Genomic DNA, 18,917 nt, shown 5'->3' with positions numbered 1-18,917 from the left:
AGCACTTACTACAAAGTTGCTAAGCTTGTTCCACTCGTCCACCACCCTATTTGTAAACCAGTTCCTTCCTATCTCCCTCCTAAACCTACACTTATCCAACTTAAATCCGTTGTTCCGAGTCCTATCCTGCTCGGATATTATAAGAACTTTATCTATATCCCCTTTATTGATTCCTTTCACCCACTTGAATACTTCTATCATATCTCCCCGCACTCTTCGTCTTTCTTGGGAATGCAAGTTTAGTTTCTTTAACCTATCCTGATATGGAAGGTTTCTAAGTCCCAGAATCATTTTCGCCACACACACACACACACACACACATACATACATACATACATACATACATACATACATGCATGCATACATACATACATACATACATACATACATACATACATACATACATACATACATACATACAGTAAAGCAGTTAAATCATGTTGCATCACTGAGGTACAATTGTACTATCACCAAGAGTGATCCAGTAAGTAAACCCCTACAACCCTTAACTGTACGAGTTAAGAGTTTGGTGCAGTGGTAGCCAGCCGTGTCAGCACATCATTAACTTTTACCACAGTCAGTTGGCGCACGCCCAAGCTTGGAGACAGACGGCTGATCACCATCAACAATGTATGAAGAACTCTTCAGTAGTGCCTAATGAGACAGCAAGCAACGTGACTGCCCTCAACAACTGCACTCGTCAACATCGGATGACGCGCCACTGACGATATGAAGGAGTGACTCAACGAGGAAGTGACGCCATCGTGTGAGTGACGTCAACAGACGACGCCTGGATGCTGTAGTAATCGACCCTGTAACATCAGCTAAAGGTTCAGGTGATCTTCAACTGTAGTACAAGTCCTCAATAACTATATCTTTATATATATGTCTTTGGTGTGTTGACCAATCTCTTCCTGAACGCTGGTCGGACGTGTAGGTCGCTCTCCTACACCTCCCTGGCTGGACACTTACAGTTGTGGGGTACGGGGGTGTAGTGGCTACTCTCCCCTACAACTTCCAGCTGAGCTCCGGCCGCACTCCGACCAGCCAATCAGCGTACAGCCAGCTACGCCGAGAGACTAGGTCTATGCAGAGGACGTAGGGGTACGATCGCCGACCTAGTCTCGACCATCAACCTCCAGTTCAGGATCAGAGCGTTTCACACCTTACGCTTGAGCCGCTGTGATTGGTCATCTCGCTACGCGCACCCCAGATCCTGATCCTGGTAAATTGTATAAATACGGCCACGCCTGCCCAGGGAGGACGCTACTAGAACGTGTAGCTGCCTTGGCTGCTTCGTCTGCCACGTCGTTTCCTCCGATCCCTACATGACTGGGAATCCAGTGTAAGACGACTGGTCGGTTTTGGCTTTGGAATTCCTGTAGCTGTGCGAGGATCGAGGTGATGATGTGGACGTTGTCTCTTGGTTGACTGTGTTGCAGCGCATGCATGGCCGATTTCGAGTCCGTGTGAATTATGATGGACTTGTTGTGTTGTGTTGCAGCGTGTTGTGGGGCCTTTGAGATTGCTACCAGTTCTGTTTGTAGGGTGGAGCAGTCATTGGAAAGTCTCCATTGGAGGGTCTGACCTTGGGTGTAGAAGGCCGCTCCGGATCTATGATGTTTTGGGTCCACCGAGCCGTCTGTGAAGTATGATGCTGCATCAGCCGGTGTCTCGGTGGCTATGGCTTCGAGAGTTATTTTTTTGAGGTCCTCCTTCTGGAGGTTGGCTTTACTATCGCCTAGGTCGGTAAATTTGAGTGTGGCTGGTGGAGGGCTCCATGGTGGAGGAACAGCGTAACCATTGTCTCGTGTGTCTTGGTTGTTCTTGACGAGTGTTTCTGCTTGCAGGTGTCGGATGACCTCGCTTGCCTCGTGCGACCAGGTGGCCCCTCGCACTCTGTGGTCGAGGTGGAGGGAGGCACTGATTCGAATCTTGGCAACTGTGGGCTTGTCTGCTCTACAGATTTTGGCGAGGAGACCGGCTGTCACCTGCTTGACTCGTACTGCCAGGGGTGGTAGTTCGGCTTCCATTTGCAGATTGCAAATTCTGGTCCACATGGGTGCTCCGAGCATGGTCCTGAGAGCATTGTTTTGGATGACTTCTAGCTTAGCTATTTGGTCTTCTCTCAGTCCAATGAGTGCTGGAGCACTGTAATCTACCAGCGATCTGATGGCGGCTGTGTAGTAGGCTTTGAGCACATGAAGGTTTGCTCCTGCGGATTTGCTGGTGAGCGACCTCATTATATTGTGTCTGCTCTTCGTCCTGTGCCTGAGATACTCGAGTTGCGGCTTGAAGGTGAGTTTCTGGTCAAACCAGATTCCAAGACACTGGTGGGCGTTGGTCCAGACTACCGGCGTGTTTTGTATGGAGAGCATCTTGTCTGGTGTGTCTGTGCAGATGGCCATCGCTTTCGACTTGGCTGGATTTATCTTGAGTCCAAGTCTGTTGCACTCCTCTTCTATAAGTTGGAGTGCGTGTTGCGTGTTGGCTAGTCTGTACACATCCAAGTTCCAGCAAGTGTGCAACAGATCAAGAATCACCTCAGAAAGACTACCAAGCTCCACATCAAAAAGAGCTTCCTTCATGCACTCAACGCTGGTTCCCAATCAGCCAAATGGTACCTGGCGGCCACAAAAGGGGAACCACCTTTCGCTGACAAGAAAACTCCAAGACAAACCCAAGTCAGCCTCCATCGACTACGACTAGGGTACAAGTGCTCCTGGCAGACGATCGGAAATGACGTCATGGAATGCACCTACTGTCAGGAGCCAGCAGCCAACCCACTTGAACACTATCTCCTCGATTGCGAGGTCACACAAAGCCTCCGAAACAGAACTCAAATCTCCCAAGAAACACACACAACACCAGCGGCCACTCTAACCCGAAAGGCCCATACAGACCACATTCACCACCTACTCCGGGTCATCACACGATACCCACCACCCAGATAGCTTAGAAAGCATCCTCTCCCAGCAAGTGCGGACCCCAGTTCGGGGGGCGCGCCACTCCGAAGCTGACCACGTCCAAGAGTGGGGGCTGGTGGTAAGCGTCCACTGATCGGGGGTCCGCTCACACTTGCAACCTACAGTATCCCTCCAATCTGCAGGTGGGACCACCTCCAATCCCAATCCGGTCTGGCTGCTCCTGGAGCTCCAGCCGGAACCACCAAACGGGCCGCCTATAGGCAAAGGCCCGTGTCGGACTACGGTCCGACAATCTCAACAACAACAACAACCCAGGGAGGACATCCTACACTCAGCTACTGGACCAGCAACATCTCTCTCAGCTCCTCACCTAGTCACTCCAAAGCACTGCGCTGTACAACAATATATATACAGGAAGCGCATCGTGAGTTTCTATCCTACCTCATTCCTGAGTGAAGGTATTTACATGTACGTACGTTTGTGTGCCCATACAAAGAGATAATAGACAACTAAAGAGAATTGACAACTGGCCACATACAGTACACTACAGGGGTTTGGGTTCACACTCAGGATGGGATGGAGAAAGGAAACTCTCTTCCTGGTATCCTTAACTATGACTTGCAGGGAGATGTCTGTTTGTTGCCGTGGGATGTCTCCTGTAGTTTCTTCAATTTATATGTTCACTCTGTGGTTGAGTTCTTTGACCTGAACAGTGGTACCAGTAATCATTGTACTGTCTTGATGTGGGTTTTGTTTTGGGGATAGCCTCTTCTGCCGCTGGGTGAGCCTCGACCAGTGGTGGTGGAGGTTGTCTCATCGGGTGCTGCGCCGACAGCCTTGATTTTCGCGCCACTTAGCCCAGGTGTTCTTGAAGTCCCAGTCTGCCTTTTGAGTGTTGTATCTCCCGTCTCGGGGGGTGGAGTGGGGAGTTTGTTCATGAGCGTTGTTAGGGTGGCAAAGTGGTCGCTGGTCAGCGTGGGGTGTATCTGCCAGGAGGCGAAAAGGCTGTAGTGCACTGGAGACGAAGGTTTAGATCTAGCCTTCTCCCCTAGTGTGGGTGGGCTCTCCGGTGTTCAGGAGGCAGATCTCGAGTGTATCTTGAAGGTGGTGTATAGGTGTGGTAGATGTCTTCATTTTGTGGGGCTTGCCGAGCTTAGGAGGATGATGCGTTGAAATCCTCCCTATGAGTGTGGCGTGGTCATGGCCGAAGCAAATAATTGAGTAACCTCCAGTGAGCCCTTAGGTTCTTGTAGATGTGTTGTGAACAGTTAATTCCCGTTCTTGGAGGTTACTTTGACGGCCTGTGTCTCGATGTTTTCCCCACATGGGGTACTTGCGTGACATCATGGGAAGTATGTGACATTGAAGATCATGCATCCTCTTGTTGACTGCATTGAAATGCCTCCTGTATGTCTTGTAACCGCTGAATTTGAAACAGTGGTGTTCTTATAAGTGTTTCTTGTAGGGTATGATGTCAAGCTGTCTGGCTGCTGCTTCTTGTAGGAGTGTTTCTTGTTTTTGATGCCCTAGGCATTCCATGTTGAGATGTTCAGGATGCTTTGACGTTTCCACCACTGTTTCATCAGGGGACTTCTGGTGGTCCTCGATGGAGGAATGCTCAAGTTCGATTCCAGATCAGGTCCATGTGTCTTCGTGTTCTGTGGTTTTTGCCTTCTACTGGGCCGTGGTTCAGTTCAGGGGGTTAAGCACGTCCAGTTTCTTTCAGGAGCTGTCGGTATCTTGGGAGCTGTGTCGGTGTCTTGGGTTCTCTGGTGGCCTTCTTCGGTGTGAAGTGTACCTCGTTGTGCTCGTGCGGACCGTGGCTTCCTCCACACTGAGAGTGGCTGGAGCTGTGGCGACTTGCCGGAGACGCTATAGTATTTGGGCTGTGTGGGTTGGGTCCTTGTGGCCCAGTAGTCCAGCTAGGCCCTCCGCAGTCGTCAGTACTGCCAGCTGGGTCTGATAAGTGTATCATTCCTTCTGGTGCCTTGGTATTTGTCTTCTTTGTCTTTCTCGTGGTTTGTCGTTCTCTGCTGCTTGGGTGGCTGAGTTGTGGCTGTAGTGAGGCCAGAAACTGGGCTGCACTTTGGTGTTGACGGCTGAGAGGTTGTCTTTGTTGTTTGGGCCTTTGGGTTCCCCCACACGAAGGTACTTGGTGGGGGCTGGTGTGTAGGCGGTGAGGCCGGTCTTGCTGCTGGTCGGTTGCCTGGACCTCTTTGTTCTCTCCGGAGCCTCAGGTTCCAGGCGTGGTGTTTGCCCCGCAGTTGGCACACTTGGGGCAATTTTTTCCCCATTTTCAGCTTGGTGAGGCAGGGTGTGTGCCCGTGCTTCTGTGCGCAGACTGCGCAGATTTCCCTATGCGTGCACCTTGTCTGATGGTGCCCGTGTTTCTGGCATCTGAGACCTGCGCAGGGCTCTGGACGAAAGGGCCTCACTTCGTATTGAATCCCCCAGGTTTGAGGTCTATGGTGCTGGGGGTGGTGCCAAGCAGTGCGTTATGAGCACTTGTTTCGTGGTGGCCGTCTTGTCGGACAGGGGAAACATCTCGGCTTTAGGATGTTCGGGTGGTTCTTGAAGTTCCCGGTAGTTCCTTTGGGCTGGAGGACCTAAACTAACTCTTGATTTCTGGGCGGGGTCTGCTTGGTTTGAAGTAATGTGGTGGTAATTGTTTTGGAGTAAGTGTGTCGGGGTGGTGGCGGAGTTCTTGTCTTTGGGGTGGTGATCATCTACTTTAGGTTGGGCCGCACCGAAAACGGCAGTGGATTCCTTTTCCCATCTCTGTGTTGCTTTTCCATCTCTGTGACGGCGGCATATGTTGTTTTTGCGTCCGTTTTCGTGATTCGGAATTTTGGCAGTGTCGTTGGAGGTGAGCTGGTGGTGGTGATGGGTGCCTTTTGGGCTGCTTGACGGCATTCGTTTCCCGAAAAGGCACGTCGGCGTTTCTTGTTTTCTACCTTCGTCCAGTTGTCCTCAGTGGCGGTAGCAGTGGTGTTGGAGTTGTTGGAGGTGGTGGCAGTGTTCTTACTTTTCAGGGCTTCATTGAAGGCGCGTAACTGGTCCGCTTTCTCTGTGCGAAGCCTGTCGTAGTTCGGGTCGTCAGGTTGGCGGTTCAGGCGGGGGTCGCGGTTAGGAGGGCGTACGCGCTCCATAACCGTTTTTTTTTTTTTTATTTTTTTAGATCCTACCTATTCCGGTTGAGTAAATAGCAGAGGAATTTCAGCACTCCCCACTGGCTGGTGGTCGTAGAGTGGTTCCTGAGCTTCTCTCCCGGAGCCCCGTTGGGGAAGCCTACTTCCTAGTGTATGTGACTGCTCACTTATAGACGTGAGCTAAGTGTGCCTATTTGGGAAGGATAAGGATTGCTACCCTCTTTCCAGGTGGACCCGCACGATCACGGTTTTCCTGGAAAGACTCGGCTGGGATGGGTTTTGCTCCAACCCCCTTTCGTGTTCACAATCTCCTGGGAGGGAGGTGAACAGTTACAGGGGGGACCGCAGGACGAATACACTTTTGAGGGTGCAGGTCCCTAGGCCAGAGCGAAAAAGGAAAAATAGTAGTAGAAGGAAAAGAGCTCAAACCACGCCGGGAATATCGCGCTATAACTGCTCTCCAGCTGGAGTGTGGGTCACTCACACCACCAGTGGGGAGGGCAAGCTAATGCTCGATAAACCGAGAACGCTCGTGAGTTGTTGTGGACGATGACGGTCGTGGGTGGTCCGGTCCGGGAAGATGGCCAACAATGGCACAAGGGAGAGGGCGGTCTTCACAGTTCCGGGTCCAGCAGGAGGTCTTGTTGAGAGGTCTTCTTGGTTCAGGAGCGATGTGAGAAGTGTCTCATCTCCCGATTCTAAGGCATATATAACCTTGGACCATAATGGATCCTTTAACTGTTCTGTCCTTAATTGTGACAGGGTGAACGTAGGTAGTGGCGTGACAGGAGCTATGTGTCTAGCTAGCGAATTAGCTACCACGTTCACACAGCCTGGCAAATACTTGAAGTTGGGTGCGAACTCCTGTATGGTTAGATACCAGCGCGTTAAACGCCCTGATAAATTCTTCCCATTAAATAGCTCTGTCACGGCTACATGATCTGTGTGGACTGTGATCGGATATCCCAAAACGAGATCCCGAAAATGCTTGAGAGCCCACACTACAGCTAATGCTTCTAAGTGAGTTGCTGAATAACGTGTTTTTGCATCGTTGAGGGTGCGACTGGCGTATGCTACTACCCGCCATTTTCCCCGATAATTAATCAGTTTGCATGAGCACCGCCCCTAAACCTAGGCCAGAGGCATCAGTACACATGGTAAATGGTTTTCTGTAGTCCGGAAAGGCTAACACTGGTGCTTTTGTTAAGGCGCTCTTGAGGTCATTAAAACTGTCCTCTTGTTCCTTATTCCATGTAAATTTCACAACCTTTTTGAGCAGTTTTGGCATAACCTTCAATGAAAGAACGGTAGTATCCTGATAAACCTAGGAAACTACGAAGTTGATCTACGTTCTTGGGACAAGGGAATTGTTTCACCGTCTATCCCTTGCAATCTATTGTGGGTATACCATTACCATCCACTACGTGACCAAGAAATTGGATTCTCGTTTTGAGAAATTCACATTTGGAAAGTTTCACTTTCAATCCAGCTAGATGTAGCTTTGTGAAAACTTCTCGTAGCTTCTTTAGATGACTTTGTAAATCTTTGCTTACTATGATTAGATCATCTAGATAGGCATAGACTGTGTTACCTATCATTCCAGCAAACAATGTGTTTATCATTCTTTGGAATGTTAGCGGCGCATTTCTTAGACTAAATTGCATTCTTAAGAACTCGAAATGTCCCATTGGTGTGCTGAACGCGGTTATTTCACGGGAATCCTCATGTAAGGGAATTTGCCAGTACCCACTAAGTAAATCTAAGCTGCTGAAGACTGCGTTGTCTTTTCCTAGTGACTGTAGTAAGTCGGTTAGGACAGGCATTGGGAACCTGTCTGGTACAGTTACCTGGTTGACTCAACGAAAATCTGTGACTGGTCTCCATCCTCCATATTTCTTGGGAACTAAAAATAAAGGTGAGTTCCATGGTGATGAGGAAGGTTGGATCACCTTTCGTCCACCTTGTCTTGTACTATTTACTGGACTACCGCTCTTCTGCTGTGGGGTAGCCTATATGCTGGGATGTAGATTGGGTTAGTTTCCGGTTTGAGTGGTATATGATGATTTGTCAACTTTGTTTTACCTAGGGGTTCTCCTGGTAATGCTATTATTTCCTTGAACTCAGCTAGTAATTCTAAAGGATTACTTTTGCCTCGAGGATGATCGACTACTTTCACGTGTGGCGCTATTAACGCTACATTATTCACAATATGTGATTTTTCGTTCGATTTACCCTGTGTTACACTACCTTTTGGTAATTCTAATGGCTCTTCGACAACCGCTTTGTCATAAACAAGGAAATTACCTCAACAACATCCCTTTCGTAGGGTTATGGGTCCCCCAGATCTATTGAGAACGAGGACATCTGTGAGACTACCTATTCTAACGGTGCTTAAGGTAGACTCAAGTGACAAATCTTTCACTAGTGAACTTTCACTCAGACACACAACATCTGTTCCTTCACTCACATTTGGCAAACGTACTGTGACTCTAATTAGTTCCTTTCTATGTAACCGTTGTACACCAGTTAACACAGCAGGAGTTAGAGTCCAGTTCTGGCCGCTTTCATCGAAATGTCCTTTGAGCCACTAGGTAGAGTTTCAGAGAGTGACTCCGTAACTTATCGCTGCTGTGTCAATGACACCCCCCCGCCTGTCGAGGCAGTTATTACACAAACACCCGAAGTAAGCAATGGATGTGAAGTTTGCATTGCGTGATGTGTTTTACAATTATGCGTGATTGTTTGATCTCGTGGCTGAACGTTAATGTTGTTCTGCCTAAAGCCCCGTCCACACGATCGAGCACTGCCCGACGGGCACTCGCTTAATGCCCGTTGTTCGGGCAAAACTGACGGGCAAACCAACGGAGTGCCCGTGCCAGTGGTCGAGCGAAATCACCAGAAAAGGCCGTCTGCCTGGTGGTTTGACCGTTTGCTGCCGGGTATGGATGGACGACCCTGCCAGACAAACGAAGTTAACCTTGGAACCCTGGATGCCAGTTTTTCAGTCTCGCCACAAGCCACCACTGAAAAATGTCTGTTCCTCCGTCAGCCACAGACCAAGGAAACATTCATTGGTCTAGAGAAGAGACCATGGTGTTGATTGAACGCTATCGTCAGCAATTTCAATTCAATTTCAATTGTTTATTCCTTGATAGAGGAAGCGGGATCCTAGTGCTGTCACTAGGTACCCCTGTACAATGACACCAGAATCATCTGGCAAGTGTGAAAAGTATATACAGTATAAATATTATAAAGGGGCTTACTAAAGCCTAAGGAAGGAAGGATGTTCCTTTAACACATAATTAATATTATTTACAAAATATCTGGCCAGTATTGGGAGGATCATCGTGTCTCCGTCAGGGGGTCGTGGAGTGGTGGTCCAGCAGGCGTCACGGAAGCGTTGTGTGTGGGGACATCTTAGGAGGTAGTGAATAAGGGTGCGGCTGTCGGGTCTTCTGCATAACGCACAAGAGCGTTGCTCAGGGGATGTGGGGATACCAATCTCCCAAGCAAAGTCATACCCAATGATGATACGGGCAGCAATCACGTCCCCCTTCCGCGACCCTTTCCCGTAGACGTACGAGAAGTCAGGAAGTTTACGGAGGACATCGTACCATGTGGGCGGGGAGTCCAGGGGGATGGCTGCTTCCCGAGCTTCTCTCTGTTTGCGGCGGATTTGGGTCCTAATCTGTAAGAGTGTTCGAGGAACAACGTAGTCAGGTGTGGCCTTGTTGCAGCCAGTCTTGGCAAGGTCATCTGCTGCCTCATTCCCCAAGATACCGACATGACTAGGTATCCATAGGAATGTCACAGGACGGCCTTCATCCTGAAGTGTGGATGTTAACCCTCGTATTCGGAGGATGAGGTCCTTATTTTCCCCAGATCCAAATGCGATCCCGTCGAGAGCAGACCTGGAATCGCAGCAGACAAGCAAGGGGCAGAAACCATCTGCTTCTTCCTCAGCGAGAAGGGCAGCAAGGAGGGCTATTAGTTCAGCCTGAGTGGAGGATGCCCCGTCAGAAACTCTGAGAGACAGTTTGATAGGCTCAGGGGCATGAGGACGGGAGATGTAGACACCAGCCCCGGCCCTACCTGTAGCGGGGTCAACAGAACCATCAGTGTAGAGGACGACCCTACCTGGGGACCAGTGAGCGATCCTGGAGAGGTGGTATTTGCAGAGAATAACAGGGTTCACCTGGGATTTCGGGAGCGGTCCACCGAGGGCAATCACTTCAGGTTGAAAATCCAGCCAGGGAGAAGGAGACGAACCAACAGCAGGGGTGACAACAATATCAGGCAGGAGGTCGTGTTCCTGAAGGGCTCGGATGAGTGACCCTCGCCACTGTCTTCTAGATGGAGGTCGGCCTCGGACAGCAGTAGTCAAGTTGGTTTGGACATAGTTGCCCCTAGGATCCCGTAGAATGGAGACGGCAGTTTTTAGGTAAAACTCCTGGACACGATCCTGTAAGGGGGAAAGACCAAGTTCGTTATATAGAGAAGTAGAGCGTGTCCACTGAGGAGCCCCAAGGATGATACGAGCAGCTTTCCTCTGGATAACTTCGAGACGGTTGACAGCAGTCCGACTAATGTTGACGAGGGCAGGGGCGGCGTAGTCGACACAGGAACGGACAAAAGACTTGTACATGGTGAGAAGTACAGGGATGCTGGCACCAAGGGAACCCCTGCACATGGTAGAGAGGGGAGCGAGACGCCGAAAACATATGTCTCGAAGATAGCGGACTTCAGGGATCTGACAACGTGTGCGAGTTACATACACACCCAGGTATTTTGTCTCATTAACCCAGTCCAAGGGCGTTCCTGATAAGAAAAGGGGTGGAGGTACAACACGACCGTGCCACATGGCTTTTGTTTTCGCAGTTGAAAGAAGGAAACCAAGTGAATCACACTCTCTGGAGACCAGATCAAGGGCTTCCTGCATGCTGAGGTAGTCAGGGGCTTGGAGGAGGACATCGTCGGCATATCCTGAGTGGACAACTTCTGTCGGCCACGGGAGTGATGCAATGGAGTGCATGAGAGTGTTAAACAAGGTGGGACTCAGGACTCCACCTTGAGGGGTGCCGAGGTTCATTTCTTGAACAGGAGACATAGAGCCTTCAACGCGAACCCGGGCCTGACGTCCAGTGAGGTAAGAGGCGATCCATTGTAGAAGTCTCCCTTTAACCCCTAACCGTGCAAGTTCAGCTAAAATGAGGGCAGGCTGAGCCGTATCAAAGGCTCCCTTGATATCAAGGAAGACGGAGACGCGGGCAGTCTGATTGCAATAAAAGGAAGCAATGGAGTGTGCTGTGCTGCGATGTTGAATGAAACCATTGAGGGAGTTGTGGAAGCCGCCTATGGTGTGAAGAAGGCGACGATGGAGTACCCTCTCCATCATCTTGCAAACACAGGAGGTAAGACTAATGGGTCGATATTTCCCAGGATCTCCCGGCTTAGGGATGGGGATAATAGTGGCATTTTTCCAGTTGGACGGGAGAACCCCATGTTCATAAGACATATTGTAGAGAGCAAGCAAGGGGCCGTTAGGAATATTAGTACAGGCGTTGAGGACGGAGTAGGTTATCTGATCATCCCCAGGAGAGGTGTCTTTTCTAGAGCGACGAGCACTGTCAAGCTCGAACTGTGTGATGGGATGATCAGTGGGGGCAGGGGAGGTAAGAGCAGCACGAACAACAGGCTCAGACGCATCGATGCGGGCCTGCACTGCCTCCTGCATTGGATCTGGAAGTGCCTCAGGGGAGGAAGCTTGTGCCCAGTCCTCCATTAAAGAGCAGGCAAGGGAGGCGGGGTCAGGGTGGGGAGGAGGCCTCCGTCGAGTACCCCGTATAGCATTAATCCGATTCCATACATAAGAGGGTGACGACTGGAACGATAGAGATCCCGTGAAGGATAGCCAGTCCGCCTCACGTATCCGACGGCGCTCCTGAGTTGCAAAGGAGCACCAATTTTTGAAGTCTTCCCAGTCCTCTGGAGACCGAGACCTCCGTATGGCAGAGTGGAGATCACGGGTTACCTGCCGGAGATGTCTCATGGCAGGGATACGATACCAGTAGTTGGTGGCACTTCTGGGGTGACGGGGAGGGCGTGGAGGGGTAGCGCGATTGACAGAGTCATACACGGCATCAACAAAATCAGCGCTGTAAGAGTCAAGGGACTGAGGGACAACATAGGAATCCGCCCAGGTAGAAAGGTATTGGGTAAAGGAAGGAACAGCATCTTGTGTGAGACGAAGGCGAGGGGATCGATAAGGAGTTGATGTCGGGGCAGAGAAGGAGAGCCTGAGATGGGTAGTAACGGCAAGATGGTCACTATACAGAGCAGGCTCGGTGCAGACGGTAGGATGAAAGGAAGTATGACCGTTCAATAGTAAGCCAACATCAAGGAAACTATGGGGGAGGCGAGTAGGATCGTCAGGACAAAGAAAGCGAACATCATCCTCCCCATTAAGAAACTGTGAGAGATGTGATCCATTAAGGGTACATGGAGTGGGATGATCCGGAGTAAGAGTGGGATGGCGGGCATTAAAGTCGCCAAGAACAATAGTGGGAACCCCATCATGGAGGTCGTGAAGAACCTGGGGGTCCAGAGAATCACTCTTGAAATGAACATTGACTACACGAAGGGTCCGGTCACCAAGAGTAAGGGAGACAGAAAGTAATTCAGACGGGGGTCCATGTGAGTCAGGTGAAGGGAGACGAACAGATGGAATGGTGTTACGCACAAGGGTGAGGAGGCCACGAGCCTGCCCACGGTACCGAGGCAGGGTGTAAACAGAATAGCCAGAGAGGCGGAGTGGAGTAACATCGTCTGTGATGGTTTCCTGAAGTAGAGCAACATCTACTTGATGGGAGAGCACAAACTGGGCGAGGTCTGTCCGGCGAGGTCTAAGTCCCTGGATGTTCCATTGTAAGAAGAGGAGGGAACGGCCTCCGGTGTGAGATGAGTCGGAGGGGCTAGATAGGGCTCCAGAGGAGGTACCAAATTCTGTTGAGAGAAATGGAGAGGGAGGAGTGGGAGAGCGAGGGATGGATCCTCCATCTCGGGAGATGGAAGGAGGCGGGTCATCAGGGCTTGCAAAGTGCGCCCCTGTTGGGTCAGGGTGTCCAGAATGAGTTGTTGTTGCTTCTGCAATGTCGCAATTGTTTTTACAAACAAGTCGAGTTGGGCTGAGAGAAGGTTGATTTGCTTGGAGTGGCGATCCAGACGGAGAGTGATTGTTTCCATAGAACCAACTTGGTGTACCTGTGCATAAGCTGGAGGTGGCGGCGAGGATTGCCGAGGGCCCGACTGGGCATGTGGTGGTGGTAGCGACGGAGAGGGACGGTGAGGGTTCAGTTGAGTAAGAGGTGGTGGTGCTGGTGAGAGACAGCGGGGGTCCGGGTGGGCAGGAGATGGTGGTGACTGTGTGGCAGGGCCGGCAACGACCTTGTTCCAAGAACGGTAGGGAGAGGGAGGGAGGGGAGAAAGGATGGGTGGTAGGGGTGATGGAGGGGGTGGTAGAGGAGAGGAGATCAATGGGAAATCCTTGGTGGATGGAAGAGGCGGTGGTGGATAGGATTGAGGTTTGGTTGACAGGGGCTTCGTCAGAGACGAGGGCGGTGGTACAAGGTAAGTTTTCCCCGGGCGAGTGCCAGGACGCTGTGGGCAATTGGCATTCCAGGCGTGGTGACTGCCATGGCAATTGACGCACCGTGGAATAACTGGGATTTTGTTCTGAATTTTCGATTTGCATTCCACTGTGTCGTGAGGACCTGCACAGAAACCGCAGGCGACCATCCTCGTGCACTCCCAGGTGCGGTGTTTCCACGATTGGCAACGACCACAGATTTTCGGGGTTCCGATAAATCGGTCGAGAGGACAGTTGTGAATTGGTCCTACATTCACCTTCGGGGGGAGGGGGCCCACCCACCAGCCGATGAGTTCGTTGGATGGACGTTTGGAGACCGGGTTGATGCGGCGTTCCATGTCCAGTAGTTGTGGGAGAAGAGGGCGAAGATCGTCGATAGGGATCTCCCAGGGTACGTGGCGAACCATTACCTTGGTACGACGAGTTTCTGGGGTGATGATGGTGAACTTCAGCATCACCTCCCCCTGGGGAGCAGGAAAGCCCACCTGAGTGAGCAGGCGTACCGTCTCGTCCATTTGTGTGGTGACTATCACGGCTGTGGGACCTCGGCGGAGGCGAAGTGTTGAGTCCTGAAGTGGAGAGCAGTGACGGAAGAACCAGGTCGTCCGTGTGCTCAGAGGCAAGTCCCGAGGGAAGGCGAGACGACGAAGGCGCGACGGGGCAGGGAGACAAAGGGAATCCCCTATGTCCATCGTCGGCGGAGGGTCGGTCATTGAGCCACATGTAGGCTCACTTGGGGACCCCGATGACAGGAGTCCACCCTCTACAGCCCCAGAAGGGGTGCAAGGGGGAGCCGTGGCCCCTGCTGGAGACCCTGACTTCTGAGGTTTCTGCTTCTTCTTTGACGTGTCTTCAAGAAGAAAGTCGTCAGCATCACTGTCACCTACTGCCGCCGTTTCCAACGAACGGGAGCGTTTAACGGCGGGCATAGGGCACGTTGGCAACACTGCAGTCAGGTGGAGTGGTAATGACGTCACACTATCACATTGCGCATGCGCAAACTTGAAAAACTTTGCTCAGAGGGATCGGGTGGTAGGACCAGATGTTTTATCCCCAAAAAATGACAAAGTCCAAAAGTAACAAAAAAATATATGCCACTGTGCTGATATCTGGGTCTTACTATAGTTGTCTGCACAGGCTGGGATTGGTAGACGCGCTGAATTCGTCAGAAATACGAATTTTAAGGAGCAGTCTCTTACAGCCTTTGTTGACACTACGCACGCATGCGCGTTTGTTTTTTCTATCGTCAGCACCCTTGTCTATGGAATGTTAAAGTGGACATGTACAGGGATAGGGACAAACGTGCAGCGGCACTGAGGCAGATTACAGAGTACATGAATAGAAGCGGGACTACGTTACCACAAGTGATGTGAAGAGAGAAATTGAATCACTTCGAAATCAGCATAGACGGGAACTAAGAAAGATGCAAAAATCAAAACAGTCTGGAGCTGGTACTGAGGATATTTATATTCCCACATTATGGTGCTTTGATGCACTGCATTTCCTCATTGATGGTGACAATTCGACAATCTGTGTCAAACATGGATACTCACACTACAGAAGATATGTCTGAGGTACATTCTGATCACGAGGTACGTATGCAAGCGTTTTCTCTCTCTCTCTCTCTCTCTGTCTCTCTCTCTCTGTATTGTACGTAATATGTATGTATATATTTTTGTGTGTCACTTTTAACAAAGGGGTTGTGTATATTTTTTTTTATTTATAGATATTCAACGATCCGCTACTGCTGGGACTGATGATAATCCACCAACCACTGTGACTGGTTCGGCCACGCCCACCGTCTCTCGTATGGCTGCGCCGACTGTCTCTCGTTCGGCTGCAGAATCGAATATACTCGTGAACCCTCACCCACACCGTCAACAAGTAAACGACCGACCAAAAGGGTTTCTCAAGATGCTGATAATATCCTGAAAGAGGCCCTCCACCACCTGCAGTCATTATCTTCCTCCGAAAATATTATAAATGATGCAGACAGTGATTTTGGTCAGGTTGTTGCTAACGATCTTCGACAGATGAGCGGTGAAAATAAAATACATGCTCAGAAACTTATTTATGAGATCCTTTATCCGGGGAAACTAGGTAGGCTTTCCTCCTCAACGACTATTATGTAAGGGTCATTTATTGAATGAGGGTGTTGGATACGCGTACTTATTATAACTATCGATGCGTCATTAGTGGCAAACAGTGATAACTGTTGTTAAAACATACTCTTAGTATTTTATTTTTATTGACGAATATGCATGTTGGTTTGGTTTACATGTCTTTATTGTTTGGAGTGGGTCTTCAGACATTTAATTTAAGACTACATACGCTAGGGAGTATGTAACTATGTTAAATACAGTGTATAATAAGTTGTCTATAGCGTTTTGGAAGCAACTTTGTGTCCTAAACAGGTCCATCATGTTTCATGTGTATGGAGGGTTATCCCCTTTTACAAAAAGTGTTATTTTCATTAATAATCTATGAAAACCGGAAACCCTACTAAGCCTACTATGTCACATAATAAGACATGTGTTACCATGAGAACCTCTCGTGACCGTCAAAATTGAATAACTATGTATACTACAAATCTCACCTGCAAGTAATCCTCCTTGAGTACATCATATATGGCTTGACAAGTTGCAGGTATTATGGTAGACAGACTTTGTTTTGATATCCTCGTTGTATACTGAAGCGACGTGTAGGAGCACCCAGTTGAAAGAAATATGAGCGTAGCCTCTAGACGAGCCTCTGGAGATACGCTCTGCCTCATAATGGTATCTTGCTTTTTTTATGTATGGTTCCAATTTAGCGAGAAGTCTATAGAAGGTGTTGAGGTCCATTCTCATGTAGTTAGTGAAGTCTTTCTCATGTTCACCTTGCAGTTCACGTAAAATCGTGGCATGACTTCCCTTAACTTTTCGTTGAGAAAACCATTACTTGCACCATTCCCTTTTCTGTTTTTTCTTCTTTTTGCACACTGTAGCAATTATTATACACAGCGCTATAGTCTTCGATTTAACTGTCCTGCAACACACCATGGTGATCGTACCGCAGCAGCTACTGCCGACCACCTACTAGCTACCAGCGGCAGAGTGTGACTGCTGCCAACCAGCACCTCCGTGTGTACGACGACACACAGGCTTTGCCCGGTAAACGGGCAAAGTCCGCCAGGCACTGTTCGATCGTGTGGACGGGGCTTAAAGGATAGCAGAGCACTCTCAGTCGACCTTCTAGCTCTAAATCCAAACTGAGAGTCTGTAAAGATATTATTGGCTTTGCAGAAGGAATTTAGTCTATTACATGCTAGCTTTTCCAGTATCTTACTCAAGGCTGGGAGGACTGATTTGGGGCAGTAATTCTTGAAGAGACCTTTGTCCCCAGATTTTTTATATACCGGGTGGACTTTAGCAATTTTCAGTTTATCAGGAAAGACACCACTAGTGAAGGAGGAGTTACAAATGTGGAGGAGAACAGGTAGTAATAAGTGGGCTACTTTCTTAATGATGCTCCTTGGTATATTGTCTTCCCCTGCTGCTGCATCTTTGGACATTTTTATGATAGCCAATAATTCATCTGCTGTGACAGGGGATAAGAATAGTTCATTTTGCTGTCTGTTTTGCAGGTAGGCTCTAAATTCCTCATGGAGATCAGGGATGCTCTCTCTCTCACGCGCATCATGTGAGGCAAGGTGCCTTACAGGACAAGCGTCAGGTTGTTGTCAGTGCTCCTGACAGGATGTTGTTGAAATGTGTTGACCCAGCTTGACCTTGCTAGCTCCATGGAGGAAATGTCAACTCATCAATTGATTCATACTCATGGATGAATGACTTGGTGAATACATGGGTAACATACATTGGGTATATATTTATATAATAAAAATTTCTGTTACAACGTTTCATAATTTGTGAAAATGTTAAGTATCACTCAATTTATAAATCCCTCATCTTACCACCTACTAAACCCCGAAAACGTGAATAAAATAAACTTTTACCTTTGGATTTTTACAAGTTATGAAACGTTAGGTCAGGTTTTATAAGAGTTGTTTGGTGTTTTTAGTATTTTACCCCACATTTTCCCTCTACTTTAAAGCCCTGCCCATTTGAAACCAGTAATATTGTTAGTAATCCCCCCTACATTGTTGGGGGTGGAAGGGTGGATAGTGATTTGCCCCAAAGATAAAATTCATCTTCTAAATCAAGAAAACTAGCGATAAAATATATTTTATGGGAAAAAAGGTGTTGGATGGTTAACGAAAACTAATCGAACAAACTTACCTCAATAATTAAGGTGCTGTACTATCCACGCTGACGACCACTGATGCACCAAACTGGCCTTTAACACAACAGTTACTGGATCCATCATCTGTAAAGAAAAGAAAACTAAATATTCACCCATTGGCTGTCCTCAGGTTTTGGTATGAGAATTTTTTTTTACGTTTTTCGTTTTTCTCAAATCTGACCTTTAATTCATTTGCAAGTTAAAGGTTTATACAAAAAATTAACATTCACTTTTAACAAGCTGCAGATTTGCAAAAAAATGGAGATTAAATTTAAGTAAAACACCAAAAATACACAACAAAAAACATTCATTTAGCCAAAGGAACCAAACCAACCAACCTACCTAACCTATAAGGAGGAGACTACTAAGTAGGGATATCATCGGGTAAACATGGTGGGAACCTATGGACCAAAATTAACAATAATATTACGAGTAACAAATACTTCCTGTAAAATACAAGACAAAAACATACACTAAGTATGAGGAACGTTATTAAAGCATGAGGAACGTGAGGAACGTTACTAACGTACTGTAAATATTCACAAAAGTAAACCATATTTCATTAATTTAAACAAAAGCATAAGCCAAAATAGTAAGGTATTGTCTAAAGTAATTAGTCGATGTGATTAAGAGCGTTAATGACCATTAACCTACGCTTGTTCTTAATTGATTAACTGTAATATCTTTTTAAAGTATTTACTTTTAAAATAATTCTGCACAAAATCGACAAATAAACAACTAATATATCGACCTTTACACAAGTATAAATTGAACCACATAAATAAATAATAACACTTACTGTACATGAAGGTTCCAAGTGTTCCCTAAAGAAGGCAGTGATGGGTAGGAAAACACCGGGTAACACTGAAGTCCATTTATTAACGGATAGGAGAAATACAAGTAGTGACGAGCGTG

The 18,917-nt window shown here is 48.4% G+C and overlaps 1 protein-coding gene across 1 annotated transcript; it reads left to right on the top strand.

Annotated features, from left to right (window-relative positions):
• Nucleotides 1-9,106: 9,106 nt before the first annotated feature.
• LOC121879335 lies at nt 9,107-15,853 on the top strand. The gene is given in 4 exon segments (XM_042385936.1): nt 9,107-9,180; nt 14,959-15,068; nt 15,071-15,172; nt 15,636-15,853. Coding segments are annotated over 4 exon segments (504 nt in total).
• The last annotated feature ends 3,064 nt before the right edge of the window (nt 15,854-18,917 follow it).

Source organism: Homarus americanus, unplaced genomic scaffold (assembly GCF_018991925.1).
Source record: "Homarus americanus isolate GMGI-L3 unplaced genomic scaffold, GMGI_Hamer_2.0 scaffold16894, whole genome shotgun sequence".
NCBI lineage: Eukaryota > Metazoa > Arthropoda > Malacostraca > Decapoda > Nephropidae > Homarus > Homarus americanus.
This window is presented reverse-complemented; position numbering and strand designations above follow the sequence as displayed.